At 49.2% G+C, this 15,550-nt stretch overlaps 1 protein-coding gene across 1 annotated transcript in view; it reads left to right on the top strand.

Moving 5' to 3' along the window:
• The window catches only part of COL4A1 (collagen type IV alpha 1 chain), a 109,503-nt gene that overhangs the window by 41,915 nt on the left and 52,038 nt on the right, over positions 1 to 15,550 (top strand). The window contains exon 2 of the mRNA XM_084759271.1: positions 1,772 to 1,831. Within this exon, the coding sequence (XP_084615397.1) occupies positions 1,772 to 1,831 (60 nt within the window). The remainder of the gene's footprint in view (positions 1 to 1,771; positions 1,832 to 15,550) is intronic.

The raw sequence follows: 15,550 nt of genomic DNA, 5'->3' as shown, positions 1-15,550 counted from the left end.
GGGAGTTTTTGGTTAAAAAGCTGTCTTGAGACAGCTCCACACTAAGCTCAGGGTGTGGCTAAAGGCTCAGAGTCTCGTGGGACCCAGGTGGTCAGAGGTAAGACACTTAAGTCGGCTGAGGCCTTCAGTGTTTTTCTCTATGTGTTCTGCATGGTCCACCTTCAGCCGAGCTAAAGACTCCGGCCCTGGTGATGGCTGAAACTCACATTTGGAGCCAGCAGAGGAGCACAGGGAGTGTTTGAAATGTCAGGAGGGCTGTAAGAGAACAGGCTGAAATGGCTGGGATGTGAGTCAGAGAGGAGAGCAGATCTGGCCGCTGGGCTTTGCTTGGAGAGCTGTCAAGTGTCCCCATCTACAAACTAGAAAATGAAGACCAGCTCGCCCACCGTCTTGCTCAGCTTCAGCTCATGAAATAAGTGTCTCCAGATGTGCTTGTTTTGGGCAGAGGATCTCCATGGTGATGCAGCCTCAAGGATGCTGTTAAAAACATAGGCTTCTCATGAGCCAGGGGCTATTAATAGCATACTTTTATTCTGAAGGAACTGTTACCACCTGAAGCAGAATATGGGTCTAAATTTTATTTCCATGCAGACACAGCACATCTAATAAAGCCTGCTAAACGGCTCACTCTGTGTCCTCCCCGCCCTTTTAAACACCATATCGCTGTCTATAAGGGTTTAAAACTTGGGTTTGGCCAAGGGCTTCATGAATTGTATGTAGGCTCCATTCTCTCTCTCTCTCTCTCTCTCTCTCTCTCTCTCTCTCTCTCTCTCTCTCTCTCTGTGTGTGTGTGTGTGTGTGTGGTTTCCCCCCTCCTTGGCCACTTTATGTCCTGGAAGCTGAGTTGGCTTCTGATTTCAATCTTGTCTCAGAATGTTATGTTAAACCTCCCCTGCTTCTGTCCGTACTTTGGGATGGGGGGCTTTTTTTTTTTTTTAAGATATGATAGTACCTGGGGTCTCACTGGGCACTTGGACAGTTCCTCTCCGCCTCTTGTTGATGTGTGTTAGCAGGCAACAGCAAACAAGTTTTGTAATGGAGCGATCTTTAAATGACTGTCCAGGCTTTCATTGAGTTTAAACACTCAGGCCCAAAAGACAGCCCTGCCACTTCTTCTTTCTCTAGTCTCTTGCGTAGCTCTGAGTCCCTGGAAACACGAGGGACAAGCAGAGGCCACCTTAGGGAACCCTTGCTCTCTCATGGTCTTAGGTGTCAGGCTCTTAAGTCAGAGCCAGGCCGTTTTCTTTGCCTCGCAACACTGTTCACATAAGCCCCAGGTGAGACCGGTTTCAGCAGACGAAAGACAGCAGCCAGTCTCGTGACCTGCGTCTCTGTGTCCCGGGCTGTGACCCATAGAACCCAAGGCTTTCTCCATGAGGTGTGTGACTCATTACTAGCTGCATTCAGGTTCTGGTACTGCTGGGTCTTGCGAGAGGGGACGAGCAGGACGTACTTCATAACTGGGTGTTGGACGATGCTGATGTCATAATTCAAACCTGTTTTTTAAAAAATCACATTTATTTATTTGTTTATTATGGGTGAAGGTGTGTACATGTGCCACAGCATGCATGTGGCAGTCAGAAGACAGTTCGCCACAGTGTGCTTTCATTTTTTCATCACATGGGTTCCGGGGGTTGGACACCGGCAGACAGTCAGGCTTGGTGGCGAGTGCTTTTATCCATTGAGCCATCACTCTGGTTCCCAGTGCAAATCTTGACCATACCTTGAAAGTAATCTCCTGTTTAAACTTTCTTTCTTTTTTTTCTTTCAGGGTGATTGTGGTGGCTCTGGCTGTGGAAAATGTGACTGTCATGGCGTGAAGGGACAAAAGGTGAGTGGACACACGTCATGATCCTTTCTGAATGCTGCTCCTTTTCCCCGATGAGCCTAACTTTCCTGCTTTAACAATCTCCCCAGAGCAGCAAGGGAAGCAGAGTGGTAACAGGGTTCTGAGCAACGTTCTCACCGTGACAGGCATGCTCCAGGGGCCGTCATGACCAGTGGCTGAGCGTGCTGACAGCAGAGGAGTAGGCCTGCAGACACAGTGTTTTGACTCAATGGTGCTTTTTGGAATTGATGGATAAGGACTAAATTCAGCTTATTTTTTTGGGGAAAAAGTTCCTATATGCTTTGAAGGCTTTCTGTTCAAATTAATATTTTTGAAACAAATTTTCATCATTTACACACTTGGCTAGATTCATTTATAAAAATGAGGAGTTTTTGTTGTTTCTCAGATGTAAGACGCCAATTATCTGAACAAGCTCTCTACCCCTTCTGTTTAAGAATCACAGATGTAGGAAAATAGTTTTCTCTTTATTTTTGTAGGGCAACTCTCCTTTTAGTTTAAAAATATATTTGTATTTATTTGTTATTTGGCACTTTCATATATGTGTATAGTGTAGCTTGATAACATTTACCCCAAACATTCCTTTCACATAGTCCCTCAGACCACACTATGGAAGTCATGGGTCCTAAATGACACACAAATGTTTTCAGTTCCCAAGGATCCCCCCCCCTGCCCCCCTGTTCCCCCACCTCCCACCCGCCACTGATACTCTAAAGTGGTTTTCTCAGAAATAGGATGGGAGCCACACACATCACAGATAAGAGTAACAGCCACCTAAGTGGGAAAGAATGCCAAAGCCAGAGAAAGTTTGTGGTCAGTTTCTGAGACGTGCGTTCCCAAGTCCCTGAGGAACACTGGATGGTGTTCCCGCGCAGTTCCCCCTGTGGAAACGATTGCCACACCGTTTCGTGCTGCACCAGGCTCTTTGGTAGACTTTGTCTTCTGTTCTTGAGGCGTTGCAGGTCGATCTGAAGGCGGTCACCAAGCAATCAGCACAGAGCCAGGCAACGTGGCATTGGGCTCTCACTGACTTTTCAGAGTCAGTCTGAATTGTTTATCTAGCCCCCTCCCCACCACCCCTGCTGCCTTGAAGACTCAAATTAAGTCACTCATTTGGCCTCGAATGCAATGGCTTTGTGTCCTCTGGGGTGGCTGTGTGGTGGGGCTTGCAGGCCTGATTAAGACCTGGGTGGTTTTGTTTGATAAGGATTCCCTGGACTAGTCCCTGGGGGTGGTAAAGGCAGCTCGGCCTCTGGCATCTGCTTCTGGCATGACCATGAGCATTTGTGCATTGCTGGAACAGGGCTTGCCAGGTGTTGCCAGGTGTGGTGGCTCACGCCTTTAGCTCCAGCACTTGGGAGGCAGGGGGCAGGAGGATGTTTGTGAGTTCGAGGCCAGCCTGGTCTACAAAGTGAGTCTAGGACAGCCAAGGCTACACAGAGAAACCCTGTCTTGAAAAAACAAACAAAACAAAACAAAACAAAAAACAAACAAACAAACAAAAAGAAGTCTTTCTAATTGTGTGACCATGGCAGCCCTCATTTATGTAAATCTACCACTGGTCTGAAGCATGATGGGACAGCTTCCGGGGTGAAGCAGGATCAAGGCCATCCTGCACCAGGCCTGCTTGTATATAGGTTAGAATCTGGCATCCACACATGTGTGGAAAGACGTGTTCATTAATCACTGGAAATGCGCCTGTCCAGTTGAGAACGCTGTTGTAGAAAAGCTTGGTGGTTCCTGCCTCAATGATTCACACAAGGGGTCTTCCTGCAGTCCTGGATGCACAGAGGGTCCTAATCAAGCCATGTGGCTTGATTCTCTCAGGATGCTTTAACCCAGCAGTTACCCAGACTCTTGCCACAAATGTGGGAGGAAGCGCATTACCCTGTCACTACTCATCACACCGCCTGTGATTCATGACCCCTCCACACGCTTGGTCTGTACCGCAGAGATAGTGTCATCCCACAGAACGCTCCCTCACGCTGCTGCCTCTCTGTCTAACACGCATGCGCATGTCTGAAAGGGTTGGAGATAGGGCTGGTGGGGAGGCCATCCTTCTGGTTCTAGCTTGGAGATCTGGGAAGCGTTCGGTGTCGTGTGAGAGGCAAGCATGCTCCCGAGAGCTTTCCCCATACCACGTAGGCAACTGGCTTGTGGCTTGACCAGCTGCTGAGCCCCCATAGAAGTTTAACACAATTACCCAGGGGCCCCTGTTTGACTTAACAGATGTCGTCACACATACAACAGCTTTTGTTCACAGACGCTAGAGCTAGGCTTAGGCGTGACAGAGTGGACAAGAAAAGGAGGGAGCTGGGTTTTCCGTGTCTGCGCCAGCTCACACGTGGTGGTGAGCACTCTTCTACGTGTTACTGTGACACCTACCTTACCATGGAAGAAAACGGCTGGCTCAGATTGCGATGGTTTTGTCTGTTTGTTTGTTTTCGGGTGGAGGTTTGTGTGCATCGAGGAATATCTCGCAGCCTCCCTGGTCTCTGCATGCTCAGTTTAGGAAGCACACTGCTCGATTGTGATGCACAGACATGTCCCCAATATAGCTAAGTATGTTTTAGGGTAGAGGATGGAGAGCTACTGGATTAGCCCAGTGTTAACAGCTGCTAGGAGAAGCCAGCTGGTAGGAGGAGCCAGCTGGTAGGAGCCAGCTGGTAGGAGGAGCCAATTGGTAGGAGGAGCCAATTGGTAGGAGGAGCCAGTTGGTAGGAGGAGCCAGTTAGTAGGAGGAGCCAGTTGGTAGGAGCCAGCTGGTAGGAGGAGCCAGCTGGTAGGAGCCAGCTGGTAGGAGGAGCCAATTGGTAGGAGGAGCCAGTTGGTAGGAGGAGCCAGTTAGTAGGAAGAGCCAGTTGGTAGGAGGAGCCAGCTGGTAGGAGGAGCCAGTTGGTAGGAGGAGCCAGCTGGTAAGAGGAGCCAGCTGGTAGGGGTTGGTTTCATTCATAATGTCAAGTGAAGACCATAAGTCCATGGAGTTGAGCATCTGCTAGATCCATGCTGCCCCCTAAACTGATAGTGGTGGGAACAGTGCCTGGAAGGTCCCTGAGAACTCAGCCTGTCCCCTTAGGGTTGTGGGCAGCCCTTCTAGGCCCTGTTTTCAGAGGGTCAGGGTCAGTGGCTCTGTCAGCTTGTTAGACAAAAAGACTACAGAGAATCATGTTGTGACAGGCAGCTGGACAGGTGGGCCTTGTATGCCAGTTCTCCCCCTCCCCCACCCCACCCCAACCCTGAGAAGTAGGTTGTGGGGATCCTGCCCAGGGTAATAATAGCATCCAGTTGATCTGAGGAAAAGTTTGTCCCATACATCAAGGGAATCAGTGTAGGGCGCACCGAGAGCTGCACCCCCTTCTCATCAAGAAGTCCTGTAGGAAATGCTGGCACACAGGTGACCCCAAAGAAAACTCAGGGTGACCCCCCCCATGGCTTACTGGGTGTGCCACTGGCGTCTCCTGCCAGCAAATGTGGCCTTATCTAAACCGCAGTCAAGACCCAAGCCTAAGGCCCCATGTGGAACAGGCGCTGCCCCTATACCCTCTGCAGCTCCTCAGAGCTCGGGTGGGCTTGCCTGTCCGTCTGCGGGGTGTGGCTGGTGGGCTTGTGTTTGGCTGTGCCTTTCTGGCTGCTCAGAGCGTAGGGGTGCATAGGCACTGCATGCCACGAGGGGTGCTTGTTCTAACCAGCGATGCTAGAAGGAGCCGTGGAATTTTCCAGCCTTTCAAACCCAAGTGCTGTTTTACACTGCCTGTTTCTCATCCCTTCAGGGCCAGAGGCTGCCATGCCTCCTGTCTCAGAGCCGGAAATTCTCTAATTCCGAGAGCGCTCTGGCTTGCATTCTAGTCATTTTTGGGCTCTGTTGTGGATGATCACTAAAAAAGCCTTAGGCCATAGCATCACTTACCAGATACAGGACTTTACCCTCAGTGCATCACTAACGCAGACTGCTTTCTTAGTCATCACTAGGTATGAGGTGACACTTGCTCCCAAGGCAAAAATTGTGCTTTATTGATATTTTTGGAGAGTTCAGTAATCTTCCACTTACAAATGCATTCATTTTGTGGATTTTTTTAAAATATAGGAAACACTTTGGTCGTGATTTTATTGTGAAATACAAATGTGCCAACACAATGTTCTTATACATTCTGCTTTGTGTATGAGTTAGTGGATTTCTTTTTATTCCTTGTATCTTTTTTTAAAATTCTTTCTCTGTGTCTTTGTATAATTGAATAAATAGAGACCCTTAAGGATGATAGAAGGACAAGATTATCTTTTTATGTGTAGTAGAATATTATAAATTTATTTCCCATAAAATAAGCTACACCAAGTATATTGTCTTAAATGCCAAGAGGTAGCCTCCTTCGTCCCAGGAAATATATTCTTTTCTGTAGCCAACAATACTCCTGTGGAGATCCTTTGAAACTTTGAGGCAGTTAACTGATTTGAATAAACAACAAGTTATTCATTAGAATAAGTAAATTTATTAAATATTTCCTCTGAGAAGACACTTTATCGAGTTTTGAGTAGTAGAAGCTAGTGTATTTAAAAAGAAAATCCATTGAGGGCTGGAGAGATGGCTCAGTGGTTGTAGTTGAGAGCACTGGCTGCTCTTCCAGGGGACCCGGGTTCAATTCCCAGCACCCACATAGCAGCTCGCAGCTGTCTGTAACTCCAGGTCTAGGGGATCTGGCACCCTCATGCAGGCAAAACCAGTAACGCACATAAAAAAAAATAAATAAGAAAGTCCCTTTTTATATTCAGTGTATGAAATACATATAGTCAAGCTGTGGAAAAGAGATGCTACTGCTCACTGTAAAATATCAAAAGACTTTCTGACTAGGAAAAACACTAGTTAGTGCCCCGAGTGCCTCTCAGGTCATCTCTAGCACTTTTGAGCCTGGTGGGACATTCTCTGTTTGTCAGGAGTCCCCACCAATCTGGGGAGGCAATGGCATTCTGTACAGTTTCCCTAAGTGTGGTCCTCAGTCTGCCGTTAGGATGGCGCACGTGGTTGGGTTTGGTTTGGGAAGATTCTGAGGACAGAGTTTGGGGAGCAGGAGTAAAGCACACATTCCTGCTGCTCAGCGCTCCTACCTGTCCACAGGTGCTTCTCCTTGCTGGCCTTGACTCTGGTCTGGGCTCTGCCTCCTCTCAAGGCGTGGCTCTCATCAAGTCACTCAGGCCAGTGTGTACCCAAAGCCAGTGGGAAACCCAGAATTCTGCTTAGGAAGCTAAGCGCTCCAGGGTGGAGTGCCACACATCTGACATGGCAGCAGCGCCAGGGGTTTTACAGGCGTTATAACCCTGAGGACCATCCATGCTGGCTCTAGTCATGACGGGTTCAGAGCTGAACTCCTCCATTTGGACAGAGGTTGAGACCAGGTGACCAGCCGGAGGCTCCCAGGACTCAGACCAAGAGATGCCAGGCCGCCTGTCAATCACAGCAGAGCTGTGGTGGGCTTTGTAGTTTTTGCTGGAGGAAGTGTGAGCTGGGCGTGCTTGGGAGGCCTTGCTGAAAGCATCAAACACCCACTTCTAGCTCACATGTGATTTTAGCACCCATTTCCAAAATCATTATTATCCTGTGACTTCCAGGAGAAGCCAGTTCCTGTAGACGGTGGGTGTCCCAACTTTCCCTTCCTCTCTTGCCTTAGCAGGTATCATTGTGGGGTGCTCTGTGTGAAATATTACTGCATTTCTGAGAATGCAGAGCTCTGGGGCTCCATCGTGTCTGGCTCCAGCACTCCGGGCCATGCTTGTTTGTCTGCAGGCTCTGAGGATGTTTTCTTCCCGTTTGGTGGGTGATATGGGCCAGTGTACACTCGTCCTTTTCCATCTGTGTCTGGTGTCTTGTCATGCCAAGATTTTTTCCAGATGTCCCGATTTCCTATTTCCTCACACTGTGCATGAATCATCCGCTGGCTCCCCGATCGTGAGAATCAGCGTGGATTCTCACAGCCACCTACTTTTTTTTTTTTTTTTTTTTGCGGGGGGTGAGGGGGATGGAATTTAAAAAGGATTTTTATAAAAGTTGCCACAGGGAAGTCTCTAAAAGGAATCTTTGCCCACATGGGCGTGCCTCAGTCTGCACACTCTGTCCTGTTATGTCTCTCTGGTGGATCAGTACCTGACCTGGAGCTGCCTTTGCCACCGTTCACATCCATCTGCCCAGATCTCAACATTAGCTCCACGTGTGCCTTGGCTGTGTGCTTCCGAGGCTGCTAGACTCCACGGTAACTCTTAGTAGCTCCGCGCTTGCAGCTGTTTGGAACGCACCTCGTCCAGCACAGCTTGGAGCCGAGAGTGGGGTTGGTTTCCCATGTTCAGAAACAGCAGTAGGGAATTTAGTGCCTTGAAATTAGGTCCAGGGTTTGGCTCGAAGAGCTGGCTAAGAACTCCACGGCTCAGAATGTGATGTATAGCCCTTGGTCTGCAACGTTCAGCCTCCTTTGGAAGTGGGTTTTCCTGGAAGGTCGGCTGTGGAATTCAGCCAACCCACAGTAGCGTTGCATCCTGTGGCTTCACCAGCCTGGCGTTTCCCACAAGGCTGTGCTGCATCGGTGAGGCAGGCATTGGAAGTCCTTGTCTTGACTTTACCTGGCCAATGTTACAATATTTTCTTTCTGTGTCGGTGAACCCAACACAGCACTGGCCGGCAGGACGAGGGCTTTTGAAAAGGGACAAAATGAGGCTGTTATGTTTTAACTAGAGAGCAAGGCTTAGCATGGGCCCTGGCGTGTGCAGACTGTGCCATTGGATTTCCCTGTTGCCTCTTGGCTGCTGTTAGGAGTACACACATATAGTTCCAGGCAGCGGCCAGGCTAGTGATGAAAATGGAGAGTGAGTGTTGGGAGGGCCACCCTCAGGATGACATTACCAGAGCCCCGGGTCAGCACGGAGGGCAATTAACCAAATGGAGCACTAGTCAGAAATAACAAGCATTCCAGAGGACTTTGGGGAAGTGGTCCCTCTTGGTGTGTGTTTACCGTTTGGCAAACCCATTATGACGTCAGAGGTGCGCCTCAACTCTATGTCCGCGGAAAGGCTAGCACACCTCCTGTCCGGTTATACAACTTTATAATGGTGATACGCAGTGTCTCTCAGCCTTCCCAAGCTGTGGTCCTCTAAGGCGACTCCTCATGTCCTGCTGACCCATACAGTTATTTTGTTGCTATTTCACAGATGCAATTTTGCTGTTATGAGTCACAATGTAAACATCTGATATGCGGCCCCTGGGAAAGAGTTGTTTAACACCCAAAGGGCTCGTGACCCCCAGGTTGAGAAGCACTGGCATAGTCTTTCTTTGGCTTCACATCCAGTCTGTTCCATCTCTTCCCTTGAGGCTCTGGGGAGAGAAGGTGGTGGCTGCGTTCTGGTGCCGACGTCTAAAGCACCGCAAGGAAGCCAGTCCCTCCTTGAAGCTTGGAGCCTGCAGTCGGCCTAGTCCCCTGCTATAGGCCTGCTTTGTAGACTCACTCATCCGCTACAATGTCTGAAGGATGCTTTCTCACGTATGTCCTGGGATCACAAAGTCTTGTCCAATGTCCCGCTGAGGCTGGCGGCTCTGGGTGAGAGGTTTATGGCTCTCGAGGTGACGTGAACTCTAGGATCACCTGCCTCCAGGACTGGCTTGGAAATGCCTCCTCCTGGAAGACTGACGAAGGAGTCACACAGCCACAGGAAACCCCCTGAGCCAGCAGGTTTCCCAGCCTCTCTCCCTCTCCCCTCTGTGGACTCTCTGTGCTTCTCAAGGCAGGGGGAGGCTTACTCAAGCAGGCAGCCCTTACCACGTAGCCAGAGTGGAAGGAGCAACAATGTGGCAAAGGTGCAGAGATGCTGCAGGCTGGCCACCCCGCTCTCTGAGGGAGCCGCAGCAAGAGAGCCAGCGCCTCACGCAAAACTGATAGGATGGGAGCTTGGGAGCCACCAGTCTATGCACTAACATCTCTAACACACAGCAGCGTGCTCAGTGTGTACGTGAGTAGGCCTCTGCCTGTGCTTCCCGACAGCACACTGCACTTACCCTCACTCTAGAAGGGCACATTTTCATTATGGGAAATGCTTTCTTTGAGAGCACGAGTGTCTCCTTCTGTCATGCTGTGGCACTGTGATTTAATCAGACGTTCGTTCTTAGAAGGCCCTGAAGATCCCTAGACTTCTGATCCAGGATGTCTGGGTATTTTCTCCAGAACCATTCCTGCTGGCTTGAGGAAGCATACAAACAATAATCGTGATTCACCCGGTGGGTGATTCGGGTGGTGTTCTTCGCTCTGTCTCCTACTGATAAGGACCTGGAGCCCCGGGGGTTTGGTAGAGAGCCCCAGAAGTCCCTGGTAGAGAGGTTCACACTGTTCGTTCCTAGACCACACACAGTGCTGGGAACAGACTGACGCAGGCTGTGTCCCCACAGCGTGGTTCTGCAGGGCGCTCTCCTCCTGGCCCCACCGTCCTGCCTTAGACTGGGATCACTTGCCTCTTCCAGAGACATTGAGCGGCAGTTTAGGGAGCATCTTGCCTGCCACAGTGGAAGCAATAAACAGTTGAGGGGACTTCCAGCCGAGCTGAGCACAACATTATAGCCTCTGACTGAGGTTAAAGTGATGTGTCCCTTCTCCTGCCCCCCCCCACCCCGCCCAATGGGTTTCAGTTGCTTGTCTCTATTAAGGAGCAATGCAGTTTGGGGCTCTGGAGATATCAGCTCAGGCCCATGATGATGTTGATGTGAGGGGAATTTTATAGGCTTGTTTCCTGGGCCCCAGACCGTCTCTTTACCTTTCTTTATAAAATTCTCTCATGTTCCTTTCCCAGTATTCTCTGCTCACAACATAGGTTCACCTGGTCTACTTCCCAGCGTTCCAGGATTTCTTCTTTGCTCTTGGCCTGTGGGTGAGGGCAGAAGAATGGGAGTGGCCTACTTGGGGGTGCACACCAACGGGATGGGGACCCCCAGAGCTGTAAATCAGTTCTGGGATGTGAATATCAGAAAAAGGGGGATCAGTGTGGGACCCTGACGTCTTACGTAGTATCAGAATTTCTTTGTCTCAGTCTGTTCAGCATGCTGTTGTAACTCAACAGTCCAGACTCGGTGACTTAAGAACAGTTCTGGAGGCCAGAAGTCTGAGGAAAGGGACTCCTTGTCCGATGATGGCCTGCTTCCTCACAGACAGGTGTTCCGTTGTGTCCTCAGGGTGGGGGAGGCCCTTGGCTCCCTAGGTTCTGCGTGTGTGGATTCCGTCTTGACCTCGTTCCTTTCCAAAGTCACCTCCCCCCCTTCTTCCTATCCCCACCTGGCGACTAGGACGCAACACCTGGGCCCTGTGCTCCGATGCGAGGAGGAGGTCTACCTGAGGAGGAGGACGTGTCCTTCATCACTGCACCTGGGCCCTAAGGTGGTCCATGCGGGGCAGCTGCTTACGCAGCCTTGCAGCTGTTTGTGTGGACCTTCCTGTTTAAAGCATTCCTGCCTGGTGACTCTCACAGGAGAGAGCTCCCAGGATTGCTCCTGTCTGACTTGGCGCCTCCCAGCGCCATCACAGAAGACTGTCCAGTGTCTTATCAGCGAGAAGTGGAATGTGGTGACTTGCAGGACCCTGCGCTGGTTTGAAGCTGACTGAGGCCAGCCATGCTGGTGACTGTATTAAGTAGACATTTCCTCAGGGACAAATGCTTTCCCAGTGATGTGTTCTGGGGAAGGGGACCCGTGATTCAGCAGTATTTCGCAGTGTGCCTTCATCGCTCATTTCTCTCGCAAGCTCTGAAGTGAAATGTGAGAGACTCCTGATGGGAGCGCTGTCCTGTTTTCTATTTCCTGACCTACTTAGGCCTCCATGTTTTATCCCCCAAGTTTTTTTTCCCCTTTAGACATGGGAAGTATCTCCTAAGATTCAAAGGAACTATTTAAGTCAGGAAGCCTGACTTCCTCCAACGTCTTCTCCAATTGCCATCCCTCATCTAGAAGCCGTCTGTCAGATGTTTCTTCGATTTCACTCTTAGATAGAGACCTGGAACTGAAGAGAAGAGGGCGGGCTCTAGCTCACGAGCGTGGGAGTGGGCAAAGCCACTTCCCTTTCCCCTGTCATCCGTGAACTGATCGATGGGTGCACGTTCTCAGCACAGTATGGATCTTTCATTTGTTTATCCCAGCCTGGGATTGTGCACGTACATTCTCGAGGGTGCATTTCTCTCGATGTCCCAGATGGAAAAAGGATGGGGGGGGGGGCAATATAGAGAGCGAGAGCTAGAGAGATAGCCAGATAGCCAGCGTGGACAACAAGACAGGCTCTACACTTCTGGACAGCATATATCTCAGACCTTGAGATGCATATCCTGTGTTGCTTTGAGCAACACGCGCACCCAGTGTAGGTTACGTTGGGCTGTCTAAGGGCATTTGTTAGCACAATGACAGATGTGCACATGCAGGGGACACTTTGTCCTCTGTCCAGCGTGTAACTCCTGAAGTTATTACAGTGAGACACTTAATAATTTATAAAGTAGTCGTTCAAGGACAGGGTGGGTGAGCTCTCCAGTCCTCTATGCCCAGCTACTGCTGTGAGGTCTCTATGGGCTCTGTGGAGGATGGACAGGCCTTTGCTGGTTTGGAATCCCACTCGTGAGTTCAGGATTTCCACAGAGTGATCAACTGTATGCCTGGGAGGCAAGTGGGGGTTCATTTGGCCTCGGACCCTTGGTGTGAGGTGCTGTGCTGGCAAGCCCGCCCTCCCTCAGTTGTCTGCACCAGTTGCCGTCTCTCTAACACAGCTGGCACTTGGTCATCTGCCCTCTATCTAATCTGTTTTGTTGTTATTGTTAAAATAGCAAATTACGTGTGTGGGAGGGAACACTGTGTTTTTATACTGTACCATCTATAATCTACTTTATGGGAAAGTTACTGCCTAATAATTAGCAAACTGTAATGAAATTCATTTTCACATCTTGGTTCTTAGCCAAAGAACTTAACGTTTAATCTATCAGTATTAAGTAATTAAGGACATAAAAGCAGGAAATGATACTATAAATTTAGTATGACTTTACAAACCTCTCTAAAATAGGCCTAGTAAAAGTGGCACAGAGAGTTTAAATGTAAATTATTATTATTATTATTATTATTTAAGCCATTGGACCACAGCCTGACTTCCAGCATGCCTCACTCTGGCTTCTAAAAACCTGTATGTCAATTTGGGATGCGCTGAGATGGCCAGCTGAGGGAAAACACTTTCAAACGTTGAGGTTCTTCCTCACTGAGGTGGTCTGCGTCAGTGTGTCACCTTCCTTCTGCACTGACAGTTAGATCAAGAGGTTTTTGACCCCAAGCAAAACGGTACAGAAGCGTATCTTCATGCCTGGTTTCTTTGTTTGGGTGGTTGTGTTTTGCAGGAGCTGTGATGTTTAGTGAAAACAGACTAAAAACCCCTTTATGTGCTGTCCCGGGCCCATTTGATAGTGGCTTCCTAGGTTCATGAGGTTGGGCTCTGAGGCTTCCTAAGCTCAGCCAAGGCCACCCTGATTTAACAGAGAACCGACTGCTCTCATGTTCACTCCCTCGGAGAAGCCCTTTACGGTTTAGAGTCAAGGTGCAGTTAGTAGAATTTGAAACTGCACTGGATCCCAGGGGGAAACGGGTCCAGTGCTGATAATTGCCCAAAACCTAGTGATGGAGGGACCTTGAGTGTGGGCATCAAGTGTGCCCTGTGTGGGCTGCAGCATGAATCCTGGGACCTCATTAGAGGATGCGTTGGTGGGCGGTGGCCTTGCACACAGGAAGTAACTGAATACTTGATCAGATTTGATCCTTGGAATACGGCTGCCTGTTTACCCACGGGAAAACCAATTTTGGGAGAATCCAAATGGCTGGTATTGGATCCAAGACCAGAATCTCCTGGTTCCTGGCTGAAGTTCTTTCCCCATCAGAGCAAGAAATGAAGGGAAACAAAGTAAGCCTTCCCTGCTCACTGGTGCGCGGATGCCTCTCCTTTTCAGTCAAGGGTGGAAAGCTAGGCTCTTAGCCTGCATCCTTCGCCTTATTTATTTTCTTGTTTTTAAACATTTTATGTCCTAATTTACTTTTGAGGGTATCTGCCAAATTCCCTCATGTTTAAGTCCAAAGACTGTCTTAATGCTTTTGTATCATTAGTTACAAGTGCTACTGTCAGGGTCTCCTCCCTCCTCCCCTCTTCCCTCCCGCCTCCCCTCTTCCCTCATCATTTTCTTTTTCAGACCATGTTTCCTGTGTCCTTGAACTCCAGATCCTCCTTCCCCATTCTGAGGGCTGGAGCTGCAGGATGTGTAGATCAAGTCTGGCTTGTCAGAGTATTTTGTTTGCATTGCTCATGTTTTTTTTTTTTAACCATAGACAAAAAAAAAAAAAAAAGTCCATGGCCAGACTGTGTGGCATTTCCTGACATTTATATGTCCTGGTTTTGTTTTAAGACCCCGTCACACCCACGTACAATCTCAAGTTAACAACATCTTTATCCTCCAAGGACCACTCGGGAACAGAGGGTATTTTTCCAACTTCCCGATAACTCAGATCTCTTTAAACCGTTGGTTCAGAGATAGTGAGGACAATACACCAACTTATCTTTATGGACAAAAGGTTTATTTTCTTGTTTCTTGTCTGAACTCAGAAAAGAGCCAACCCCTGTGAAGTCTCCTTACCCATTATCGATGTTCTTGAAGTCTCAGGCCTTCCCGAATAAGCCAGAGCACAGAACTATGGTCATTTTCCGTGGAACTTGGGACAAGAGAGGCAGCCATATTGCCAGCAGAATGTGACATCACAGGTGTTCTGGGCAGTGTCCCCCCCACCCCCACCCCCACCAAGAACCGCCATCTCATGTTACCCTAGTCAGGAGTAAGTCCTGCATTCCTCTAAAGTCTACCTTGTCCTCCAAGGACAGCCTCCGTTAAAGAAAGCCCCTCCTGGTGGGGCTAGTAACAAAAGACACCAGTGGATCAAGTCGCAGAATGGGTATTGAAGTGCCCCTGGACTGAGGGCTAAGGGGACATTTACCTGGGTGCCCAAACTGTGGCGGGCCAGTTCCTTGCAGCAGCATCACTTTACTTGTCTACACTGAGGGCGCCTCCTTTCTGTGTTGTCTGGCTTCCCCAGAGTGACTGCCTGTGTGGGGTAAACTTGTTTTAGCACCTGATGCTATTCCCTGCCCACTGAAAGACCCACCACGGAGCTGTGTGCTTTGGATGGCTTCTACAGGTCAGGACAGGAGTACGACTGCTGCTTATTTTGGGATGGTGTGTTAGGTTCTGCGCGTTTCAGATAAACCCTCTTCCCCAATCTCCATTGGCACCAGTGGCCTGATTCATCCCTGACTTACTGCTAAGTCCAGTGTACACAGTCATCCATGGCTGCGGCTAGGAAGTTCCCAGTCTGCCATTCAGTACCTGTAGGTGTTACTTTTCTGCTTTAAAATAATATATATGTGTACACACACACACACCACACACACACACACACACACACACACACACACACACACACACATACACACACTCAACCACTAATTCCTTTGGGTTTTGCTTGCTTGTTTTGCTTTTGTTTTTGCCAACACTCTACAGCCTAGGTTGGCTCTCAGCTCATTACACAGCTCAGGCTGGCCTTGAACTTGCAACAATTCTGTTGCCTTCAGGGCTGGGTGTGAACCTCTGTGCCTGGCTTATATGGTTAAGTCTATAGGGGAAAAGCAA

This window comes from Acomys minous (genome assembly GCF_964271855.1).
Source record: "Acomys minous genome assembly, chromosome: 15".
NCBI lineage: Eukaryota > Metazoa > Chordata > Mammalia > Rodentia > Muridae > Acomys > Acomys minous.
This window is presented reverse-complemented; position numbering and strand designations above follow the sequence as displayed.